The sequence below is a fragment of the Corvus moneduloides genome, chromosome 5 (genome assembly GCF_009650955.1).
Source record: "Corvus moneduloides isolate bCorMon1 chromosome 5, bCorMon1.pri, whole genome shotgun sequence".
Lineage (NCBI taxonomy): Eukaryota > Metazoa > Chordata > Aves > Passeriformes > Corvidae > Corvus > Corvus moneduloides.
In genome coordinates, this window is record NC_045480.1 from 42,161,087 (window position 1) to 42,187,595 (window position 26,509).

General features: G+C 39.9%; 1 protein-coding gene across 1 annotated transcript; it reads right to left on the bottom strand.

The window, feature by feature from the left end:
* Positions 1 to 3,608: 3,608 nt before the first annotated feature.
* UBE2D3 (ubiquitin conjugating enzyme E2 D3) lies at positions 3,609 to 26,509 on the bottom strand. Its single transcript, XM_032108918.1, has 7 exons — positions 25,846 to 26,509; positions 11,656 to 11,719; positions 11,539 to 11,570; positions 8,964 to 9,041; positions 8,016 to 8,121; positions 6,690 to 6,783; positions 3,609 to 5,107 (listed from the first exon to the last, which is right to left on the bottom strand). The coding sequence occupies exons 1-7, from the start codon at positions 25,867 to 25,869 to the stop codon at positions 5,062 to 5,064; spliced, it is 444 nt and encodes a 147-aa protein (XP_031964809.1). The 5' UTR covers positions 25,870 to 26,509; the 3' UTR covers positions 3,609 to 5,061.

Sequence of the window (26,509 nt, forward strand, 5' to 3'; positions counted from 1 at the left end):
AAGAGAACCAATCTCAACAGCAGCCATTTAAAGAGAGGAGCCTTCTCTTCCAGAGTACAGGAAAAACCCCAGAGATCAAAGATCAGTATTAAAAGTTGTTGAAAACCAAAATATTCTGATCAGCTGGGTCTCCTGATGAAGTTTTCTCCCATCACAAATCAAAATCCTTCACCGTTTGAAGAAAATACCGGTCTCACCAATACTTCTAATGCATAGGCAAAAAAACCCCAAACAAACAAAAGCTATTACCAGAGAAATTTTCAAGTGTTACTTTACACAGAGCTGTCTTATCAATTTCACTGTTTCACTTCTGGCACCTATCACTGTAAAGATTATGCTTGTCACCTCTTCTAACCTACCCAAGGCAGACAGCTGCTCTAGGAATAGTTACAGCCCTTACCCCTGCTTATCCAGAAGCTATTGAACTGTTTGCCCCCTAACTGACTGACATTAAACCAACCGCTGCGGCACAGAAAAAAGACACTGACAACTTTGGACTGTCCCCGCAGAAGACAGAGTGCTTGCTTCTAAATGCACTGGAGACCAAAGTTACTGCAGAACTTACTGCTGCCTTTACCAAGAATGCTAAGTCAGTTTATGAGCATCAGCTAAACCATGACAAACACCAGTTCGGGAACAGTTCTGCACTACACACACCTGCAAGAGCTTGTCTGTCTGCGCTCTGGTTTTCCAGATAAGGGTTGTTCTGAACTGCTATTCTCTGACAGGCTAAGATAGACACTTAAAATTTTAATTTATCAACTATCTTATTCCAGATCATTTTGAAACCAGCGGCTTCTATACTAGACTGCCTGAATTGACAGCAGCCCATTTTCACTTCACAGTAATACAGGCAGCTTATCTTTACCTTCTGTACCTTCCCTTTACATCATTTATTTACCGAGTTTTGTTTCCTGTGTTCCCATGCTTTCTCATTGGTCCTGCACAGCTGCCAAAATACAAGCCCTTGGCCTGATACTGGAAGTATTTTAGCCATAATTCCATCTACCTTTCAAAACATGCAATAATTGCCTATCAGGATCTGAATCCAACAGTTCTTCAATTTACACCTATTTTTATATTTATATTGAAGACAATGGGGTAAAATACCATCCATTCAGTAACACCAAGTACCAAAGACCAGAAGGCAGGTGAATCCAATGAGTACAATTTTTTTGTTTTCACATTTGAAGGAATGAGTGTTCTAGAAAAATAACTTTTATACCTTAAGATCCTTTATTGATCATGGATTATCTCATTCCATTGTTCTAGTGCTAATTTGTTTAACTAAAGAGGGGTTTGTCTTAGCCTCATTTTCATGTATGAAGCTACAAATGAATTGGGGAAAATCAACTGATTTAAATTATTTTTTTTGAACAGCTATAAACACAGCAAGAAATCCTCAGCTGAATTCCAACTATGCTTTAAGTTCTACTACGGACATGCAGACTGAAAACTTCTGAATCACCAGCCACATTTGATGGACCCAAGGTATCTGCTTCAGATGAAAAACACTCAGATGAGAATTCAGTGTTAAAACACTATTTTTTATAGCAATGAAGGGTTTGAAATAAAATGGCTAGAGAGAAAAACTGAGGGGAGGCTGCAAAAAATAATACAATAGACTTATTTAGAACATTTCTGGCTGCAAGTGTTTAAACCCTCACGTTCTCTGCTAATTAATGCAAACTCCTTTCTGCATAAGCATCCAACAGGACCGGTATTGTACATCTGCACTCCCATCTACGAACTCGTTGTCTTTTAATCATTTGCCAGCTTGTAGTTCCATGCCTCCACAGCAACCAAAGCTTGCTGTTGTGGTCTGCTTAAAGCCAGATTTTTCAGAAAAGGTTAGCATCTGTAATGTTAATATAAAAACTATGGCACAGGGCAACAAAGTAGAATGTTTTTACTCAGGCATGCAAAAATGTGTGTATACTCATTTTGTAACTAATACAGATGCCGTGTGCATCAGAAGACAGAAAAATCAAAAAAAAAATCCCTAGCCAATACTAGATAACTTTTTCCTGCATCCTGGAAACTTTTTTGTGCTGAAAACCACTCAAGGATTTTCAAGGGAAACTTGAACAAACTGACTGCCATAACGTTAAATTCAAACCCCAATTAATCACAGCAAGCAGTCTTTAAAAAATTATTGCAGAAACAACACTGCCGTTTTCTTTCCCTGTTATGTGTCTACTAAATCTAAGTGTCTTGGCTTGACATTTTGTTCTCTATACTCACTTTGAAATGAAAGTCATTAAAATAGAGATAGATTTTGTTTAATCCAAGTTTTGTAGGATGGAGCTGACTGCTCTGAAGCTATTACAGCATTTATCATGGCAAAAAAAAATCTTTTACCACAACAGGACAGGAAAACTCACATTTCCAAAACTTGCACTTTTTACATTAAGTTCAAATGGAAAGTTTTCCACCCTCCCTATGTTCCAAAGTAACCAGGATCCACTATGTAGTTCTTAGACTACCTGTGGCTTTGGTATGTAGATTACTCATTGAGGTAAACAGCAGTTAAGCTTTTTGTTTTGACAAGTCTTAGAATTCTTCACCATCTCCTTAATAGCTCCTGTCTACCAGCTCCTCCCCTTGCCCCCCTGCCTGACCAGGAAGCCTAAATGTAACTTGTACCGGAGGCCTGCACCAGACACGAGGAGTCTGCTTCAAGGACAAAACACCAGCTGCCATTTCCCACTTCAGACCTTCAGCATCCATCTAGAACATCCACAATCCATCCCCATTCTTTCATCAAAATACGCGCTTGCTAACTACAATTATTACAGTGGGAAAATAACAAATGCAAAAAAGAAACATGTACTGGTCCAAACAGGATTTCCATTTTCCATGTAATATTTTACTATATTCTTCTTCCCTGACGCTTCATTCTAACACCTGCTGCCTTACACCTCACAAAACATCTTTCTAGTTGATCATGTGATTTCAGTGGCTGTAACTCCCAGAACAAAGTAATAAGCATCAAATTAACACAAGTACAAAAAACAATTGAGCACAGCACATTTATAAGTTTTAAAATATAAACGTTTACCTCAGTTGTAATACTACTGGCATCTGTATTCCAGTCTTCCAGCAAAATGGTAGAAGCTGGTTAGCAAAGCAGAAATGAACTGCAACTTTATCAATAAATTGATAAATTGTCACTGAAGCATGTACTGCTAAAGAGAGCCCAGGTTTCTAAATTCCAAGCCAACTTAACTTGAAAATTTCAAGTTCACTCTCTTAGTTTAGAGCCAGAACAAACCATGTCCGAACCACATGTTCAAATTTTTATAAAAATTAAGGTTTAACATTTATTTTACATCTAGCTTTCCACATCCATGTGGGGACAAGGAATCAGAATGTACATAACTATAAGCAGTGCAAAAGTGGTGCCAGTGAGAAGTCACAGATGCACAATAAAGTGATAGTACAAGACTAGAGAAAATGAAGCTATGGATGTTAAGAATGGAGACCAGAAAGATTAAACAAGGAAAAATATGAAGGAAGAGGGGAGGAAAGAGTCAGATGTTTAATAATGCCCTTGTTGCTGAAAGATAAACTAATGGCACAAGACAATGTTTCTTGTAGAACAAAAATCCAATAGCAATGAGTCTTTATTCACGTTTAGTCACCTGACATGAAGAAAGTGTCTGTTGCATTAAAATAGTCATCAATGTAAATGGCAGCATGGCTGAACAAGTCCTTTTCAATGGTAACGAACATCCCACATAGTAAAGTCACTTCAACACAGCCTCATGACAATTCCCACATCAAAACAGTACTTTATTTTATAATTTTTTTTGCCTCATCATTACCCCCACATTAAGATCTTTCAGTTGTCAAGTTTACAAGGCGAAGAAAAAGGTTCTCAGTCAGCAAACACAGGTGCATCAGGAATTATCTCCACAATACACCACTTCAGATCTGCTGGGTCCCAAGTCCATCCTTGAACACTGGGCTCCCAGCACCAAGTGCAGCCCCCTACTACGGCTACACAACTATGTTAGCTTATTAATTCTGCATCCACCAGGCCGAGCAATGTGCCAACCTGCAACAGACTGAGCATTAGAACTGAAAATGGCAGAAAAGTCACTCTATTGAACTTTACATCATTATTTGATGTTAAACAATGAGGCAAATGCCAACAGTATATACAAAAACCAGCTTTGCTTTTACAAAAGATTTTGTTTCCCATATTGATTAATCCAGGCAGCTAGCTCATTGGTTTATGCAACTTTATTGAAGAAAATAAATCAATTACTAGTAGAGCTATTAGTTGATCACTCATCCATTGACAACTTGCATCATTTATTCAGTGCTATATTAAACAGTGTTTTGGAAGACAGATTAACTAATAGCTCCAAGCCTCCTAACAAAATTTAAATGAATTACAAAAATGTTCTTAAACCCTATTTTGGAATACAAGGGATGTTTGACTTCCAATTTCCATTCTCTGTAAAACAAGAACTGGTCATTCCTTTATTGACATGCATAAGATACATCACATTTTCTGTTCTGCTGATGCTATAGATTCAGTACCAATTCTCCAGACATATCAGTTATGAGCAAAAGTATATAATAAAACCTCAGTTCCCTAACACTGGAAGGTTTGGAACACAATGGATGTTGGTACAGCAATGTTACTTCTTAGATGGGAGAAAACTGAACACCCATCTCCCCTCCCCCCTTCAGGTGGTATCTTCAGTATCTGTTAGAGCAGTGAGGAATGTTTGTTTTTAATCTCATAACCAAGTTAGAATGAAGACATTGGCCACATAATACACATGCTCCATTAAAAAAAAAAAAATCTGAATCTTGGGCAATTGTTCTTGTGTAACTACTTTACAGATTCTAAAAGCAGTTATTGTCCAAAGCTGGAAGAACTAAAGTCTTCTCAGATGAGCATGTGCATGAATGGAAGGAGGTAAACAAAAAAATAAAAAAGATGAGGTCTGATAGGGGAGCAGCCGGATAAGAAAATCAAAAAAGGAACAGTAATTTAAAGTTTATTCCAGCTATAATGCAGGTTATTCTGACTTTAAGGTAGCATCACATGGCATACTTCTGAGTCCATTCCCGAGATATTCTGTTGTACCTGCAAACAAAACCAGGAATTGAATTAACATCAGCATGAAAATGACAATATCCTGAACAGTTATGATTAAGTATGATTTTATTCCCATCTCCCTACTGTCTTTACACTGTGAGAAGTCTCTTTCTGTACCAAGACATACTTGAACTCAAAAATGTGAACAATTCCCTCCCTAGACCACTTAGGATATTCTCTGGTTTTTAGGAAAAACTTTAAATTCAAGACAAACAAATTTGCTAGAAGTCTGTTATTAAAAAATGACAGAAAGAAAAGGAGCAGAGACTACCTGGGATAGAAGAAACAAGGTATTTTATTTGAATATTGTTCTTAGGTTAAGATTACAGTGTATCACATGCCGTAAGTAAAGATTATTTGGTTAATATCATCACTGGACACAAAATGTCAAATTTCCAATTTTGAAGAAAAACAACACTAAACATTTCATTGCACTGAATACTCTTTCCACATGAATATACTGCTCAAAATTTTAAATGGACATTAAAAGACTATTTGAAGTACACTACTTCCACAGGAACTGAGCTGACAATTAGTTAACACAACTCCATGCCCGTCAGTAAGAAGTTAATTATTAACTATACAAGCAGAACACAATCCCCATACATTTCCTAGTTTATATGTGAAAGACAGACTGCTGATTAAAAATAATTGAAATTTGGATTGTCTGAATTCACTCCTGTCTATATATGAGGTCTCACTACAGGGCATCACTTTGAACCAAATTCTGACAAAATCTGGGTACTTACCAGAACAAGTTGACAACCTGGCTCAGAACTCAATAATTACTTCATACTAACTTTTTTTTTTGGCCATGCAAGAGTAGTATCTGTGAGAAATAGTGACTAGCCAATACATTACACACTAACCACAGATCAAGCTGTTAAATTTCCAGGTTCAGTAACTGGTGCATCCATTATCTGTTAGTTAATCCAGTGCCTTAGAGCATGCAGCACCCAAGTGCTGACAAATTTCCATTTTGTTAAATGCACTGTAATTTGCAAATATTCTTACCCTACAGCATAGCGTATTTCTCTGTCCACTCTCTTGCTAACCTATTGTACCTAATTGGACAAATATATTTAGCATTAATATATATAAACCCCCCCAAATCTGCTTCATATAGTTCTATCTGTGCAAAATGTTAAAGATACCTAAGGAAAATAAAGCCATTGCAACAGAGATGGGGAAAATGTTCTGCTGCCCATTTTCAAGGGACAAACCAAAATTAAAGGCCAAGCTGCTGCCAAATGAAGGCATCAAAACAACAAAAAGCTCTCTTTTCTTCATTATTAAGATCTAACTAGATTTATGCATGGTAATGAAAAAGATAGGCAACATATATACTGTAAAATACTTCCACGCATGTGAGAAAAAGATGTCTCCTTCACCCACAACTTCAAAGATACTCAGCTCCTTTGTTTTTGAATTATGCACTACTCACTTCTTTGACACACAAGTTTTCTCCATCTAAGATCTTCACAAAAGGCTCACTGAACACAACTGCTGCCTGACAATGCACTCTTATAAAGTCTGCTAAAATACTAGTCTTGTGCAATTCTGTACTTACTTGTCTCTGTCTGTTTTATAGATACGTGCAATCTCTGGCACTAGTGGGTCATCTGGATTTGGATCACATAACAGTGAACAAATGGATAAGAGAACTGTAAAAAAAAAAGCCAAAATAAATTCATAACTCACTCTTAAGTAAAAAGCCCAGACTAACTTAAAGGTTTGTAAGAACTATTTGCTTCCTATTTCCCAATACGTACAGTTGGCAGTATGTACACGAGAACAGCACTGTTGTGCCCTGTACTATGATGTAACACAGCAGCCAACAAAAGCACATTATGTACTCTGATGAACAGCATACCCATGGTTCCTATCTCTACAACTAGAAAATCTTCAAATTTAAGTTTTTAAATCAGATTGTATTCTTTATTTGTTGTACATAAGGTAAGAATATCCTGGTCTGCACTGAAAAAACTACAGGTATGTTGTAAACTCAGAGCAACACTGTTGTAGGCAGCTATGAGGACTTCATCCTCCACTCTCACAGAAGCTTTAGAAGAAAATAGCGAAGCATTAAAATGTAGGGAATCCACATTCAAATCACAAACTGACTGTTTGGACAGACAGGAATTACGGGTTTTATAGACAAAAGGGCACTCTGATGGATCTTTTGAAGCCACAGTGACCAGTGGCTTTGAGGCAAAACAATTGGATCATCATGAAAATATTTGAGAATTATCTCTTATTTACTGTAGTAAAATGAGGAAAGCCACAAATCTTCTCTTGCAACACAACATCAATTTATCATGAAGTAGGATCAGTAAACTTACTTCATGAAGTAATGTAATGCAATGCCAGTGTACCAAGGTAGAAAGCAGTAAGTATCAATAACAGATTTATTCATCTACCACAGATATGCCAATAAAACTATGCATGTAATTCCAGACAGAATGAAAAAATTATTCAAATCTCATTATTAAAAACTGACTTTAAATTAATCTTTCATTTAATATGCACATGTGTATCTACATGGGCAGTTCCAAACAAGCAGTTTCTCAGCCTTAGCGCAAACACCCCACCACAGACTTATTCCAATCCAAATACTGGCATATTCCTCTGGGCCCAAGCTGGCAAACTCTGCTAAGAATACTGAAGCAAGTAAGTGGCCAGACAAGGCCTTAAACAGCCACACAGGAGAAAGTGTTAGGACAAAAACCAATATCCATTAAAAATGCAGTATCATCAAACTGGCAAAACATAGACTTAAATGAGGAATGGAAGGGAAGTTAAGGGAAATCAAAGAGACGGGCAAGAACTTAACACAATCAAAGCTAAAAGCACAGTATTCAACACAAGATGGAAAAACTTCTCCCTCACAAGTTACCTTTAGAAATAGTTAAAGCAGGAGACCACTGTGATCTTAGAATATCAAGACAAATGCTGCCATTACTGTTAATATTTGGATGATAGATTCTTGTTGTAAATGCAACCTGCAACAAAAAACACAGAAACAAAGAGTGCATTTCGGTCTATGACAATGACTGCACCCATTCTTCTCAGTCAAGCTATTAGTCAATTCAATTTACTCTAAAAGCAGTATTAAGCAGATTAAGCAGTTAAACTGCATCAAATTCAGGGAAAGGCACTCAAGCCACAAGCTCTGAGTCTTCCACTGCCAGGCACTATATCAGAGAGAGGGCAAGTATGAATGTTTTAATCCCAGCTGCCTTTGATGAAGACACTCAACAGGAGTGCCTAAACCACAGTAACACTGCTAAGTCACAGAGCTAAGGAACTTCGAACATTGCAGTCACTCCAAGGGTACACCTTCATATTGACTGACAATTGGAAGACAAAGCTGGTGGCTGATAAAGCTATCAAAAAAGAGCATATTTTGCAATTACTGCCAAACTCTTGACAAATAACCCTCTCAGTTGATTTTAGGCACTCAGCGAGCTAATCCCTACCTATAGTGTCACATTCCTACAGACCAATCCAAACAGCTACACTAATACTCGACAGTCCTCTCAGCAAGGATTCTATTATACTAACACAAAGCTAATGAAAAGTTTTCCTATCAATTGAGAAAACCAGAAACGAACCCAAATATTTCAAGACATTCAGAATTCACACACATGATTTGCTCATGAAGAATATGCTAACACACCCATTCCTGTGGTAGTCAGAACAGGACCCAGACATCTAACAGATCATAAGAATGCCTGAAAAGAAGTGAGAACTTGACAATACTACAATACAGAGCCTCCAATTTCTGTCCTGTACTCAGTTCTTTAAAAATCACTAATTTCACAAACGAGACAGCAATACTTACCTTAGGTGGTTTGAATGGGTAGTCTGTGGGAAAGTGAATTGTCAAGAAGAATACACCACCCTGATATGGACTGTCGTTCTGTCAAAGCAAACAAATAATTCTCCTATTATCATCTTTAGGACTAAATACCACTGAAGATCTTGTTTTTATATAAATAAAAGCAGAGGAAATTTGTTTAAACAACCAAAATGTTTAATCCACCAATACAAGTGAGACATAATTAAAATTCAATTCTTGCTTCCTAAGGTAAGTAATACAGAACACATACACCTCACTTTCCATGTGGACCTCTCCAAGCTAATGCATCATAAAACCCAGCTGCTCTGACAATCCACTCAAGACTACTTGGCAAAAGCATTCAAATATTTCTGAGATAGCTTCAAGGAGTAATGTTAACAGTGGGGGTCCCATCAGATTCAAAAACCTCCAGTTCTGTGTTTGGAGCTTATTTGTTGGGACCACCCAAGAGTTTAGAGTGGCCATGGACTCCCATTCCCTCCTAAATTCTGTCCTTAGCTTCAGCCCTGCAGAAAACCTATGAATACACAGCTAAATCTTTGTTCCTTGGAAAAAAAAAAAAACAAACCAAAAAGATCTCAACAAAAAAACCCAACCACCCATCCTACCAGCACCACCAAACAGACAAAGAATAATAATTCTTGAATCATAATTCAAGTGAATTTTTCTACTCTTTCTGTATTAGAAATTCACTGTAATCTAGTATGAGAGAGTATTTTACATTGCCCTGATCCAAGGAAAGAATTACTGGGATAATTCATTCAGGTCAACTACAAGCAGTAAAGCAACACGTGGAAATAAAAAAAATTATAGTAAGCAGAAGAAAAAACTGAAGTGACTAAATAGGGATTGTGTAAGTTAGTAGTTACAAGAAGAAAGACGCAAAAAGTTTTACTCAAAATTAAAACTAAATTTCTGAAATAGAGCTAACAATTTCATTGTTTAACCTGAAGAATATTTTGCTTTTACTTCTGGACTCAGGGCTAGGGAAAATTAATTTGAGGCATACACAGTACACAACTGCATTATTTGTAAATTGAATTCTCACATTAATTGCAAAAACATCTCACCAGTGTAAGGAAATAATGACATAGTACTTAGTAGTTAAATACCAGAAAATGAAAATCTGTGACACAAGATAGGGGAGTCAAACCCTCAACATGTAGGTTATACTCTATCCTGTCTCTGATGAAACCTAGTGATCAAGATACAACCTCTTGTATTTGGTTAAGGGGTAACATATGAGGCCTTCAGAAGCCAAAAAATACCAACTCGTTTACTGGACATATTCTGGGGATACATTTTATCAGTTACAGGAATTCCTCCTTAGAATGCGTTAAACCAATCTAAGCTCTCATACACCTATCCAGGAAAATCACAATATCCTATTGCAGAGGTGAAAGACCAGATGATTGGTTCTAAAATCCCCGTCTGTTATTAAAGGCAGAACCAGAGCAGCACTGGAACTACAAACACCACACTCCTGACACACTTCTGTCAGGATACTGCCCAATCTGGAAACAGGAACGCAGACCTTCTGACACCACAAAAACCACAAGGGGAAAAAAGGAGCTGTATATTATTAAACTAGAAGGGAAAACTAAAAATAATAATCCCAATTTAAGTTCAACCAATGCTTAATACCGCATGACCATGCAGCCACATAGAATCATCACACCCAGTGTAGTGCACAAAACTCCTTGCCATCTAAGCATGAATACAGCTATTGAACAATTCTATCTTTTTGAGGTACCTAGTTACAATCAATATGGACCAAGTACTTTGGGATGAAGAGACATTTTTCCAGTCCAGCAAGCCTCTAATAGCCATCTCCTAATAACACACTTGTAGCTATATGTAAAGCCAGGGTCATTCAGGATCACTGATACTTAATTCCTACTTTGTAGCCTTACCAAAGGCTTGTCTTCACAAGTTACAGAAGGTTTTGTCTTTTACATACAGATAACCAGCCTGAAAACTCCAGATGTGAAATGCTTCCAGGCTGTTTTCAACAAAAGCAAACATTTGGCTTCCTTAATGAAGAGAAAGTCACATTCAGGTTTCAGATGCTTACTGAACATTTAACACTGACTTTTTTCCTCCAGTCATAACTGAAACCTCACATTTCAGTGTTTTTTCCCCCTTCTATTCCTTCAAGCATTACAACACCAGACCAAATGAGGATTCCTTTTTAAGATCCACACAAAAACAGCCCAACTAATTCCTGGCATTAGTATCAGCTCCTAGTACAAAGTTCATGCTAGATGAAAACTTCAGAAAAAGTTAAATGCAAACAAAGTTTCTAGATATTAAGTGATAATACCCAACATTGCTCTAGAGATTATTACAGCTGAAATACATGTCCTCATAAAAACATTGCAACAACAAAGTAACTGGTGGGTTTTTTCCCCTCCCTCATTTTCCTTTACTGTAATGAGCACCTCTAAAACTTAAGTTGGCTAAGGGGAGTTAACAAAAGTAAACCAAAAACCCCCCAGTTTTCTCCTCAGTAGGAACTACTCATTTAACATTACATCACAAGAATTAGGATACTTACAGGTCCCATAATTGTGGCTTGCCAATGAAACACTACAAAAGAAAAACTCCACATTATTATCTAGGCATGATATGCTTTGAGTCAGCAAAGCAAAACATAAAACTTAAAGTTACTTACTGTCATCTCCAACGGGACCTGCTGAACACTGTGCTGGAGGATCACGGGCTAAGTCACTAAGTTCCTTTAAGAAAACAAACAAACATAATAATTTTCACTTCATGTCTAGCAAAAACCTTTACCAGTTTTTCCGTGTACAAACACAGAAGAATGTGCAATTAACAACTCTAAGAACCACTAGATCAGAATCAAAAATGTCTATAAAAGACAAAGGAGCACCAAAACCAATTATGAAAGTGAACAGCTACAATGACTCTGCTTTTCCAAATACATGCATGTCACTACTGTGGAAAACACTCCTGCTGAAGAATGAAGCAGCACACAAAGCTGGCAAGTCTAACCACTTCTTGATCAAGATTTACAAGGACTCAGTCTTAGGTAGAAAAGCCTGAAGTGGAAGGAGAGAAAATTGTTGATGAGTCTTCATGAAACAGGAAGCATTCTGTATGTAACATCTGACATTAGAACTAAGAACAGCAAGAAAAAAACCCACTGAAACTTGGTTTCACTTTACCCACCACCTGCAGCAGAGATGTACCTTCCAAAGATCAAAACAGACAGGAAAATTCAAGAGGCTGACAAGTGCTGTAATCAGGAAAAGTATCTGTATTTTTTATTTTAATCTTTACAATTAAGACAATTACACCTTTAAAATTAAAAATTACTGAGCTGCAGAAACAGTTCTCTCCCTCCTCCATTACAGAGGAAACAGAAACTTCAGATGGAGGATTCCTTGTGCAGTAACAATACTGCTGTGATGAAACAAAGAAGCTCTGCATTAAATTGTTTTAATGCTCCACAAGTCATTTGTTTGGACAGTGTCTTAAAATTAAATTTACACTTTCAGTTAAAGCATGTAGCAACCACCTTCTTTCTCCCCTGCTCTCCTTTGATTTTAAAAGGCGCATCAAGAACTTCTATAAATAAATCTGCACTTGTCAAGGTATCTAGAAGTCTTGAGAAAAGGCAAAATATTCAGCCCCTCTTTCATACATTAACAGTTTCACACAAGTTTTTTTTTTTTCCAGCAAGTCTATACAAGCCATTAAACCAAGAACTTCGTAAGACATTTAAGAAAGCCAGGCATACCTATTATGCTGGAAACATGCATATTTGGACCAGACAGCTAACCCTTGCCTGGGAAGACCCTAATGTATATCCTTTAAGTTTCACAAATTCTGCACTTCATAAAAATTTACTAAGTATAAGCCAACACAAACCCAACTTATATTTCTTGTAACATGAACACCTTGTTCTTTGGTAAGATGATAGCTCCTGCAAACACAGAAATAACACCACTTCAACATGTGCAAGTCCATACACTAAAAAAACCCCTAATCACAAACAAATAAACAACACCCCCCACCAAACAACAAAACCAAACCACCCAAAGCCCACACCAATCCCCTTCCCTCGAAACACCATGAACATTTAGTCCCGGATTTCCCTTCCCTACATGTGTTAATTCTGATGAACTTTCCAATTAATAAAATTTCCATTTTGCACTGGCATCAGACTGTTTCACAAAATGAAACCGTATCAGTTTTGATAAGCAACGGCACAATGAAGTTAGCAGTACAGTCCATTTCACTGTTGCTGTTTGAAGAAGTATGGGCAACAGCTCTTTCCAGATCATCACAGCAAATGCATTTAGAATGCTTTTTGCTACATTCTCCAGGTATCACTGGGGGGCCTTGTGATAGACTGATTTCTGCCATTTAGTATCACTTATTAGGTCCATATGTTGTTCATTACCCTCCAGAAAAATTTGCTAAGTTAGATTTATGTTATCCATGTAAAGGCAAACAATAAATGTAGACAAAACTTCTGAAAGAAAGGTTTTTTTAAATTTTCAGGGCATTTTTTTCCATTTAACAAATACATCAGGTTTTATTAATCAGGCTTGTTTCTCATCAAAATATATTTTCCAGTTCTAAGAATGATCAATCATTTCCAAAATTTGAGAGGAAAAAAGATATCATGTCCGTTGAAGTAAGCTGTAGCAACAGAATAAGCAGAAAGACACAAACGTTATTATTTTATACAGTTGTAAAGCTATTACATGATTAATTTAATAGTGGAAGAACATTTAGGTCCTAGAGGTTTTTTTTAAACTATCACAGGGACTAAGAATTATGAAAAGGCTCTTCATACTATTTATGAAATTGTAAAATTGCGTAGCACTAAGACAAAGATGAGAAAAGATCAGCATAAAGTGGACTGTCATAGATATGTGCATTAGACTAGAGAGCTCTTCAAAAGGTACTACTATCTTCAGAGAAACAAGTATTCAGTACTCAAGATAAAAATAGGTATTCTACCACAGCAGGAAAACTAGTAATTCAACATCAGTAATTCAACCAGGAAAAGTAACTGTAGATGTAAGACACACATTAAATTTAGTAAGTTCCAGTGAAACATTTGTGCAAAAACCCCTTTGGTAATATTAAAAATAATTTAAAAGCTGAAACAAACGAGATTCAATATTCCAGACTCCAGTAATTTCAAAATTTATGTCTACACAGAGTTACTCCTTTTAACTGCTTGAACTGTTCGAGATAACAAAGTAGCAGTGACCTTCATTAACGAAAGGACTAAAGTTTTGTCTGGTCTAAAACACTTCAGTAAAAAAAACCCCAAAAACCCTAATTGTGCTAATCAAAGCAGTTCAATATACAGATAATTTTGGGAACAAATGATACACCAGTTGGCATTTCACCCACAGAAAGAGGAAGTAATTCACCCACTAAATTTGGGGGAAAAAAAGCTGAGGTGGCACATGTTCTTGGTACTTGCTTCCCTGGGGTACTATGGTCAGAAAAGTTTGCAGTAAAGCTGTTTGCTTCAGCAGAGTGTGTGAAGGGCTGTGGAAGAACTTGGGCAAAAATGAAGCAAACCCTGGCTCACAGTAACACCAGACTTACTTCATCTCTCTGTTAAGTGAGTGATACTTCACATCTACACAAAGAGGGGAGGCTTTTTGCAACAAGGGAGTGCAAAGTTCTCAGTAACTTTAAAAAGCACCTCCTTCTGAAAGCTACAACTCTACTGAATCCAACAGGCAAACTGGAATAACTGGAAACTGAACAAGCAGAGGCACGTGGGCTGTGAGGTCTGGAGTGCAGCTGAAGCATTCTGTTCAAGGAAAGGAAGGAGCTTCTGTAAAGCTTCCCACTGAGCAATATAAATACAAACCTACTTACCTTCTCAGCTTAGCAATCAGGAATAATGATTCCATAACAAAAAAATATTTAATATGTAGTATTTCTACATATAAGAGCTTCCTGCTTCTCATACTCCTTCTACTGCCATACCTACTTCTCCAACTTTGCTTCTTTTTGTTAACATGTTTTCAATAGTGCTTTCCCTTTCTTAAGAGGTATTAAGCTATATCCCAAATTTTCTTTAAAATCCCCAAAGTAGAACCCACATTTCCCTGGAATCGGTTGTTACAGTTTTTCACTTTAGAGGTGGCTTAAAAGAAAAACCAAAACAAAACTCCCAAGCAGCAAATGTGAAAGACTTTACAAAGAAACAATAAACCAAATTTGGTGAGGAGTGACACGCTATGCACCTATCGGAAAGGATTAGTCTTGAATTACAACCATGACCAGCAGTCTCTGTCACTGCAAGACGTTTCCGGTGCAGCTCCAGCATGTCACCATTTCTGTGTCCCAGTTTCCAAATATAAAGTTGTGATAGTTCCTACCTCTCCACAAGGATGATTAGTCACTGAGCATTTTACAGATCAGAACACTGTTAAAAGAGTAAGCACCAATGCTGCTGTTAAGAGGGCACCAGCAATGTAACACAGACAAGGAGCAATACATGCACAATGCTGCAACAGAGTTTTGGAGAACAGAGAGAAATAGAGCAGCAGAACCCACCACTGCAACAAACAGATGTGCTCTAACACAAATTCAGTACCATTGTCTTCTGCCAGTTTCACATTAAGTTTCTAGCAAGATTCAGTTTCATTGGTGAAACAGCCCCATTTTTTATCTCCTCACTTCTCTTTCACTATATATTTATTTATCAGAAAGCTAACAAAAAAACCCAAACCAGTACTTTCAAGAAAAAAAAGCTTAAAAAAGCTAACTAACCTGCTTGTTTTGCAGCAATATAATCATAACTAACAAAGAAAATATGGCTTGAGCTTCAAGTGAGGATTCAAAACTTTGACATGTGAGTGCAAATGCAGGACTATGATCCTATAATAAAACCAGAAGTATCTCTCTCTTCTTGACAGAAAAGCTGCTAAAAAAATCCCTCAAACAACTCCCCTCCACCAGCTATTTAAAAGATTACAGAAGCCATTTAAAGAATGAAGAAACTTTAAAGAATGACAAAGGATATCTCATCCAAACATGCATGAGCCAAAACCCAGAAGTTTTCAGGTCCCAGAAAATTCTGTAAGAAATGACAGCCTGGTGCCTACCAAGCTGCCTTCTTGCAAGGTACCGAATAATGCAGCATCTGCACCAGCTTCTTTTCTTCCCATTTGTCAGATTCCATACTCCCTGTGGCACTACTACACTTTTTTAGTTTACACTGGAAATAGCCAGGCCTTACTTTTAATGATAGTAACAGCTGACTTGAACACAGAGTGACAGAAGATCACTCCCGCCAGAATGACTGAGGATTGTCTTCCACAGGCCTTAACTCACAGTTACATTTAATATTGATTTGTAACACACGGTTTTGTTAAAATCACATACTGAAGCTTTCTGAGTTGTAGTCAAGAAAGCACTGTCAGATTAATTTGCTTTACATTTCCAGAAAGTAACTTAGAGGGCATGAAAGGTGATACGCAGTTAAATCAGAAGTCAAAAAAACCCCAAATCAATAACCCACAAACACAAAACCCCCACACAATCCCCCCCATCCCCCCCAACCAATCCAACCAAAAAAGGACAAAGAGAAAAAAGAACACTCGGGCCAATAAAAAAAAAAAAAAATCAACATTTATTAACTTGACTGCTTGTCTAATGATGCGTCAAACAGGATATTTCAAACTCTAGGCAACCAAAAATTCAGCACTGCATTAGTCTTACTCGTTAGCTCACAGCTGAAAACAGCTTTAAAAAAGAAGGAAGGATTGGAAGCAGCTATAAAGGGAGGGGAAGAACACTTAAGCCTGTTTGAAGATTAAGAAGTGTCAAGCAGCAAAGAACTACTGCCTCATCTCACACACCTGCATTTGGAACATTCGTTTCAGCATAGAAATTAATTACACCTGGAAGCAGAAAGTAAGTTGAAAGGACACTGAATGTGGATTTCTAAGCTGAGTAAGAAACCAATGGTATAACAGACACGAAACAAATGTAACCAGCAGAAAATTATCAGTTTCAAACAAGCTGGCCTTTTGGCTAACAATAAATAGATAAAAGCAATGTGAAATGGCAGTGCAAGATACAGAAAGATGTAGGTTCCTTTTGATTAAAAAAGGACATTAAAGCAACTCTGCAGAGGAAACATATGAAAAGCAGTCTGAGAAAACAGCAAAGACAAAGAGCACAGAACGGTTTTTAAGAAATCCAAAACATAACTAGGAATCTAAGAGTTGTGATTCTCCCTATTTTGACTATTCTGCTTGTATTTTTCATGGTTCTCCCTTCAGTCCTTAGTACTGGATTTTTTAGCCTACACCCCACATACTGTTTGTACAATGTCTAACCATGCTACCTTCGTGGTATAATAAAAGACAAACATAGAAATAGTCATGTTTTAAGCCTTGCACTCAAGGAAGGAAATGCCAGACTGCTGTGCCACTGTAATTAAGTCACTCGGTGTACTTGGACTGTGACACGAACTACTCAGGTGACTACCTACTATCTCTTCAAAGAACCTTTTCAGTACACAAGCCATTTGTGAAAGAGAGTATTGTCTAGAACTGTTCTCATCTGTTCTGAAATCTGGAAGGTGTACAATGCAGGTAATGGTTTTTGGGAAATTTCAGTCACTGAAACTAAAACGGCTCTCTATTTATTCCAATGTTTTGCAGAGCCGTTGGACAGATCCAACTGGAAAAGGAATACAGTTACAGACTTTGCTTTCCTGGTCACTCCCTAAAGGCTTTCAGAACAAACTTTAAAAGAGGTGGCAACTGCACACCTGTAGAGCTGTGCTTTGAATTCCAAAGTATGGTTTGTTTCCCCTAAAGTAACCAAAACCACAGAAGCTGTCTTACTCAAGATGAAGAAAATCTGACTGCTTTACACACATAAATTCTGAGGTATCATAACAATTACCATATCCTGAAAACAGCAGAGCTTATTAAAACACTCCTATGCTCAGTGCAGAATGAGGACTGTGTACATTGGAGGGGAAAGTGTGAAATGAAGCACTGGTTAACTACTGAGCCATTCAGTGATAGTTGGGTATTTTAATTCTGCCATTTCCAAGCTTTTGAATACTGGACACTGAAACTTAGCATGCTGCTCCCTTGGGAGATTTTTCCTGCAAGAACCACAGTGATCTTTGGTTCTGTAGCCCAGGACTACAATGCAGCCCTCTGAGAAGAGGGTAACTAGTATAAACAGGCCACACGAGAAACACCAAGATGCACCTTGCTAAATGAAACAGAATGACTGGGAAACAAAGGGACAGATGAAATTCAGTACAGACAAATGTAAACTGATGCAGTTGGAAAGAAGTTTACACTCAAAGTAAGGCACTCTGGTCTGATGGCTACCTCTCAGAAATGCAATGTGGGCATCTCTGAGAGACATTTTCACACAAATGCTGGCTTAATATTCCTTAGATGCCGCAGTTTGGCAGCATTATGCAAGAGCCTCCCAACATGCTGCCCTTCGGCTTTTCGAGGGCACAGTAACTTAGAGCAGAACCTCAGCCACCAGCATTTGACACATAACCAGAAGCAGCATCTGTACACCCTGCGCTCCATATGACAGAAGACTCTCAGGAGTTTGTCAGGACTACACAAACAACAACTTTGGAGACTGGCAGTGCACAGGACAAGTGTTTGTAGAAATGAAAAGTGGCCTCAATGGGGCACAACATCAGTCAGTCTGCACTTTCTGAAAAGCTACAAGAATTCTTCATGTTCTCAAAAAAGCAAGGGCAGTGTAACAGAAAGTTATCAAATCAATATTCTAACAAGTAACACCATGTCTGTAATCAGCATGGTGAATTCACTGTTTAGAGGTAGCTTCCTATATTATTCTGAAATTTATTAAGTAACCTAACAAACTCCGAAAATCAGGTCTCCTTTTAAAAAACTGATTTGACTTTCACCAATCTGTATTTTGTATGAATACAAAGATGTATGTGAAAGTTATTACAATATACCACAGGGCTGTATCCTATGGACACAACTATGTCCATAGATTGTGGGATCCTATGTGGGATTGACTACACTGCCTTAGCAACAGCATACAATTACCCCATCATATTATGCTATTTGTGTCACTACCCTTCATAACCATTCTAAGGGCCTGTCTACAGGATTAGGTACAGTTACACACAAAATCAGCTCACACCAAGACAACAGTGTAAAAAACCAAACCAACCACTACCAAAACAAAACACAAAACTATCTGGAGTACAACGGCTCCTACAGCTGAATTCCACCTCAGCTATCTAGAGAATAGTGATGTACAGAAGGATCTTAAAAAATAAATGAGGAAACAGGTTTTTTTTAAAAAAAGTTTAAAAGCATCTTTATGAACAGACTGCATCCTGAAGTTGGGGAGTGGAAGGGGGTCATTGCTCATGTGGCAAATTGTAATTCAGGAGATCCTCCTATATTATTCAAGGCAAAAACCCATTAAAACTAAGGCTAAAAGGAAAAAACAAACTTTGATTTAAGAGAATTTTCTCTCCAATAGGCCAACAAAGGTTGAGAAGTACTGCAGTGCACATTTTTGTATTTATTAGAAACTTAGAAGAGCTCACAGAGGTGATGAACACCTGGCCAACCTAACTCTACCTTACAGAGAACTGAGCATTTGACACCATCTTCATGCCTTCCCATCAGAAAGACCTAAAGCACTGCACTCAGTTCAGCTTGTAACTCTGGTGTCCAGATGCTTGTGGAAAGGTTTAAATGTTGGTCACCTTCTTTTTCTACTCGGCCGTAACATTTGCAAAGCAGTTCACAATCCTCCCAATCTTGCTTTCTTAAGACCAGAATAAAAACCCATCACAATTTCAGTGGAAAAAACTGCAAGTGATCTTGAAGATGTCTAGTGCATCATACGTCTCAAAGGGAAGAGGTTCAGAACAAATGCTTCCTTTACACGAAAATTTAATACATAATTTTTACTGTTGGTAAAAATCCCCCTACCTATTTAGCTTTCAGTCCTGAATCCTGCAATGCTCTGTCTTCCAGTATTAAACCACGTCTACATCCAAGTGTTTTATAAAGAGTTGCCAAAGGCATAAACACCAATTTAAACTTGTGATATAATTTTAACTATTTTTTTTTGCAAAGCTTCCCCAACAAAACTACAAATTTAATCAGATCAGTGCCCTGTAGAAGACCAGTGAAGAGAAACTGTTTTAGTCAGGTTTTTTTTTAAATCTCCTGCATTTTCCATTTGGAGTTTGAGGCATTAAATTTATATTCCAAAGTTTACAAAACTGTCAAGCATGTGCAACTCAACAGAGTTTAAGACTCTCTTCTGATAAAACCAACTTGACAAAAAGCAACCACATATAAAAATGCACTACTGACTGCAGTTATTTATATATATACACACACACACATTCACACTGCTGCTTTCCTTTCTGAATTTTTTCTGCATGTTCTACTGTCAGGTTACTACATCGAATCAATCACAGGAAAGAATGTCTGTAACTCAGCCTTTAAAACGTAAGCTTTAGCATCGACAAAAGTCAGCTTATTCTGAGAGATCAGGCCTAATGCTGAAGTGCAGACTGCAAGTTCCCATCTGCCAGCTCTGATGCCCAGGGGAGGGACCTACACAAGAACACAGGGCAGACAGTTAAAGTGGCAAAACCTTCCTATTTAGAACAGAAAAATTTATCAGGGATGATGTACCAATGCCCTAATCTGAATGACACAAAAGCTCAACTCTTTCCCACTTCTCCTTACCAGCTGTCACTTGACATCTCAGAGAACAGTAAGAACCTCCATGCTCTCTGTCCTCCCACAGTTCAACCCAGTGGATGCAAAGAACACATCCACGGGGATAACACCAGGCTGGAACTGGCCTCCACAGGGAGATGCCTTTAGCAAGAGGCAGTTCGCTGCTCAGTATCCAACAGCTGCCGCTTACAGCTGTTTACATCCTTCTCCACTCCCTTCCCCATGAGCCCAGAGAAAAGCCTCAGAACTGGTTACAGACTGGGCAGGAAGTTGAAGGGAAGTTGAACTCCACTCTGTGGAGTTCCACACCAGGCCTTCTGTAGAAGAAACTCACACTAGGAATAACAGCAAAAGCACAGATTTATTTTCAAAACCAGATCTCTAAAAGCTGGAATGATCATAAACATCGTAAGAGCTGGCCAACCTTTTTATTCTGTATAGATTATCCCACCTAAATCCTTTATATACTGGAGGACTCTTTTTAAAGTATGCAAGAAGTACACATCTAATGGAATATTGATCTCTGAAGTTCTGTGAATCACTTAAGTGAGATAACAATCCCCATTCTCTTCCCACTCCAATGCATACATTTAAAGTTCTATGCTGACTGGGAACTTGCTCACAAGGACTGTGTTCAATTCACAAGAGAAATCTAAGTTACCGCAGTCCACTTTCTAGCTAAAGAAGCATCAGTTTTCCTCTCCCATAAAAATACGACTAGTTCTTAAAACACATCCAATACTTTATTAATAAATGCTGGTCTTCAATAGAGAGTACCAAATATACCCAATTAAGAAACATTATTTTCATTTTAATGATATCAATTTCATAGTAGAAATGTCACTTTTATTTGGATAAGCTAAATCTTAAACAGAATTTACGTGATGACAGCTTTCATCTAATGCTAAATATTTTATTCTGACTTTTGAACAACATTTAAGTTCTTGAACACTAGGGCTTCCCAAACTCCATTGCTGCAATATCATGATTTCAAAACCAAGCACTACCTTCTGGTTCAATGTGACCCCTTCTAACCACCGAGTCTGATAGCTGCGCTGAATTACCTACTTAAGACAGGGCTTAGTCTAGCCCTGGATATTCACAACAGTTAAGGTGAAATTACAGCAAAAAAAGCTAATTCGATACATAGAGAGAGCATTTACAAAGGTTTAAAGCATTAAATGTTTAAAGCAACTAAGTTTACATCAACTGAATTTCATAAGCTAGCTCATCTTGACTTTCCGAGCCCCTGAACACACAAATTCAGACTTATTTCTAGACATTCATTCAAAGCATGAGTTCAATCACGTAACTTCAAGTTATTCAACTATTTTGAAAAAGCCCAGCAAACAAAATCCAAGACTGCCCCCAAAAGTGTTGTGGGTTTCATCCAGAGAAGAAAACATAATTCCAACCAGCTTTACATAGATTTAAAAAAAAAAAATTCAAACCAAGTCCAAAAGAAAAAAGCAGCAGTTTAAAAATAAAGTAATAAGCAGGCTTTGTAACTCTTCAACTTCAGTTAAACTAATGCAGATTTTCATGCAGTCCTCACTGATGCACATTACACCCAATCTCTGAAAAATACTAATTTCCAGGGTTAGCAGCATTTCTTACTAGGAGCATCTGGAGAAGGGGGGGTTAGAGCTGCAATTAATTATACATCTAGGAACTGTGCTGGAGGCTATAGCCTGAGGGAAACAGTTATTCGGTCACCACCACTGTCAATGGAAGCCTTCTATCTGTACCTAAGTAGCAATAAATAGTTTTGCCACCTTCAGCCTTTAGCTTGCAGGATGCCAACTCCACTTAAGATTTTCTAATAAACTATTCCAAATTAATGATGCTGGCTTGTGCTATGCTTAATCAAACGGCCATAAAACACAGCAGGCACAAGCTTTCTTAAGGATTACACAGATGAGACATTTCATGCATACATCTCCTGTATTAATTCTATTTTTAGCCTATCAAGATCACTTAGGCCACTTATATGACCTCACTTTAATGGACGCATACAGCAGTGATAAAATGGATGTGTATAAATGATGTCACATTTCCAAGTTTTTCAAATTTTACGCACTCCTGATTCCCTACTCCTACATAAATGCTTCCCTGCTACCGGATCATCATCATTTGAATCGGAAGCTCCAGCATGCTGCAGCAATTACAGGATGTGTTTTTAGCAGGCACCACTGACACTTCAGACCAAGACAATGTGCCACAGCATGTAGCAAGCATTTACATACAAGCTCATAAATTACCATGAATCTCTTGACAATTCTGAGGAGAAAAAAAAAAAAAAAGCAGGGAAAAAATTTCATCCTCAGGAAAGAAAACAATTTTAAGATGCAGGCTCACATTATTCCATGGTAAAAGAACTTGCTTGTTTTAATAAAACAACTGCAAAGCGAGCCATATCAAAGAGTTTTGCCAACCGAACGCAAGCTGCACTCAGAGCAGATGGCACTGATGCCATGACAAGCTCCAGCATAACAAGAATCTTTCTGGAATTGGCTGTGTACCTGACAACTACTTCAGTTTGGGGAGCGCTTTATACAGGGTGTTCTAGAAGCTGACAAACCAACACAAATACTCCTTTACTTTCAAATCAGAAGTAGAATTTGCCAGTTATGTCTTAAGAGTGGTTGTATTCTGAGTGTGTAACAGACTTCAGATTAAAGGTACGCACACTAACAGAGTCTCAAAGACTAGTTTACCCAGTATAATAAAGAATGTTATTCTGCTTGATACATCAAGTCCACAAAGAGGGAGTCAGCCAAACAGACTGAAAATACCTTCACTGGTATATTCAGGTTGTCATCTGCTGCAGGAGACAATCAATTCTAGTCCTGACAAGTAATAACAAACTAAATCAGCTATGTGTCATCAGAGTGTTCTGAGGTCCTGGTCTCTCTTTAACCTGTTCTCATCTACTGCCAACAACATACTACAAGGAAGCAGAGAGTTCCAAGGTCTGATCTGTGATCTTACAATTGAAAGACAGGGAATCCCAGGTTACGAGTGACAATGCCATTCTCTCTGGGCTTTACTGGTTGACAGGATTAAAACTACATTCACAACGATTTTGTTACAGAACTGGCCCTGCTATTTTTTTATGTCAGCATCAACCCCAGTACAAATTTGTACTGGAAACCAGTACTGGAAATAAAGCAATGTGCAAAGAATGGTTTCAGTCTAAAAATAAAGTTCACCTTCCAAACTTGCAAATACAAAAATAAAAACTGCAAACTCTGTGTGAATCTGGAAGTGTATCTTGTAGTGTGGTGTGATTAAATTGATTAGAAAAACCCAAACACACACACAAAAAAAAAAGGCAAAAAGAAAAAACCCTAACTCAACTATCTTCCCAATCCTAAACTCTTGCACTGAGTAGAGGAAGAACCTTGCTACTACACAGTGCAATAGTGTAAGGACCAATATAGGAAAAGAGATTGTACATAACAGGCCAAAACCTTGAAGTCAGAGAGATGACTTACTGGTTCCAGAGTCATGCTGAATCGTTTTCAGGTTCTGACCACCTGATTACTACATAAGTGGGGGTTTGTCTTAGTTTACGTTTGACAATAAATTCTTACCTGCAGCCCCTGAACGTGTTTCATAAGCATGAGTTGATGACAAAGCATACCAGGGAGTATCCTAGCTGTGTTTCAACTCAAGTGATATCATCCACTTATACAGGGAACAAGTTCTGATGGCAGATTCAAAAGGAATTGTTTTGAAATTCTTGCCAGAGCATAGCCATAATTCAAAGACAATCCATCCAGCTAGCTATCCAGAACGGATTGAAAATTTTCAAGGCTAATAGTACTATCCATTAACAAAAAAACATTATAAACCCCGGTCATTTTGTCTAAAATACGACAAGCACTGCGTGAAATTAAAGCGAGACTAACAGGCAGCATAAAGTTTACACACTGTCTACAAAAGGTGTTTTGTGCACCTAAATTCACCGGTTTCAGGACACACTGACGTTCTGCCATCTTGGCAGGCTATGAGATGACCAAGAAACTCCTCTGAGCTCTTGAAACACGTAAATGCTCCACGTAGCTCGCGTAGGAAGGAGCACAGACCAACAGCGACTTCCCGGTAACGCCGCTGCGCTCCCATCGCGTTTTGCCATTACATCCTAGCAATTCTCAAACCTGCCGAGAAAACCTAAACCCACCCAGGCGCAACCTCACGCCGGGAGCCTTCTTACCCTGGGAGAGCTTTAATAAAAAACAACCACCACCAAACAAACAAACAAACCAACCAAAAAAAAAAAAAAAGAACTACCAAAACCAAACCAACAAACTTTCATCACCTCGGCATTTTTTCCGAGTTAGCCGCCGCGAAGTTACTCCACCCGGCTCCGATTGTGCAACGGGGGGGAGGCGGCGGCGCGCAGCGCGCTCCCGTCGGGCGCGGGGGGAAGCGATTCCCAGAGGGGCGATGGATCCCCGGGGGTCCAGAGGGCCCCGGGGCGGCGGAGAGAGGCGACCGCGGGGCGACGGCGGCACCGCGGCGGCTGCTCCGTGTCTCCGTGCCTCCTTATTGCGGAACGCGAAGGATCCCGGAAAGGGCCCGGGCCAGGCGGACCCGCCGCCATCTTACAATGCGGGAGAGAAGTTGCACAGCAGAGGGGAGAACCCGGCCGAGGGGCCCAGCTGCTGCCCCGGGGAGCGCCGCCATCGAGCCGAAACCCTCCGGCACACACGGGCCGGGGCCATTCGGGCCGGCTTCGGCGGAAGGGCAGCGGCAGCGACACCAGGCTGCGCTGACATCCGAGCGGCCCCGAGACCTGCCTCCCCCCGACCCCCACCCCCCCCGGCCTCCGCCCTCAGAAAGGGGCCGGGGCCGACCTCCGAGTTCAGGCCCGGAGAGAGCGGCCTCGCCACCCCAGCCGGGCCGCGGCCCCGCCGGAAGGAGCCTCCGCTTCCCAGCCTCTCCAGCCTCCGCCTCTCCCCCCGCGCCCGTCTCCTCCAGGGGCGAGGGGGGGAGGGCGATGGGGGAAGGGGAAGAAAAAACACCCAAAAAATAACAATAAAAAGAAGGGCGAAGCAATGAAGGGGGAGGGGGGGAGAGGCGGAGGAGGAGGAGCTGCAGCGCTCACTCACCTTGTTGATGCGTTTCAGCGCCATTGTGTGTGTGCGAGTGCCGGGCCCGTCTACGCGCCGCGGTGACTCCGCGCTCCGCTCGGGGGGCCGGGAGGGAGGAGGAGGAGGAGAAGGAGGAGGAGGAGAAGAACAGGGAGGAAGGCGGAGAGGGGGGAGGGGGCAGCCGCTCTTCTCCTTCCTCCGGAAACAGCCGGGGGGGCGCCCGACCGGCCGGCCGGCCGGAGTCCTGCCTGCCTGCGGGCAGCGGGGCCGTGAGGCTGCCGGGGGAGCGCTCCGCCCGCGCCGCCCGTCACGGCCGGGAGAGGGTGCGAGGTGCGGGGAGAGCCGAGAGGCGCCGCCCGCCCGGGGGAGAGCGAGAGAGGAAGGGCGAGAGAGCCCCGCGCTGCCGCCGCCGCTGGCCAGGCCCGGACGCCGCGGGAGGGTGGGAGGCGGGGCTGGGGCCGGCACGCCGCCGCCAACGGCTCCCGGGGGCGGGGCCGAGAGGCGGGACGAAGGGGAACGGGCGGGGCAGGGGAAGGAAGGTTCTGGCGCTGTCCGCGGGCGCCGCCGCTTCGGGGCCGCTGTGCGGCTCTCCCTGCTGGCGGCTCCTGAGGGTCGCGGCAGGCTCCGGAGCTCGGCGGCCCCCGGGACTCGGCGGCGGGCGCGCACCGCTGACGGCGGGTCC

Excerpts from the sequence above, each read along its gene's own strand:
- UBE2D3 (XM_032108918.1), bottom strand. The coding sequence starts at position 25,869 with ATGGCGCTGAAACGCATCAACAAG. Across the intron at positions 9,042-11,538 it reads AAGCCACAATTATGGGACCT|AACGACAGTCCATATCAGGG; the intron begins GTAAGTATCCTA and ends TTGCTTTGACAG. Across the intron at positions 6,784-8,015 it reads TGCTTTAACTATTTCTAAAG|TTCTCTTATCCATTTGTTCA; the intron begins GTAACTTGTGAG and ends TTTTTTTTACAG.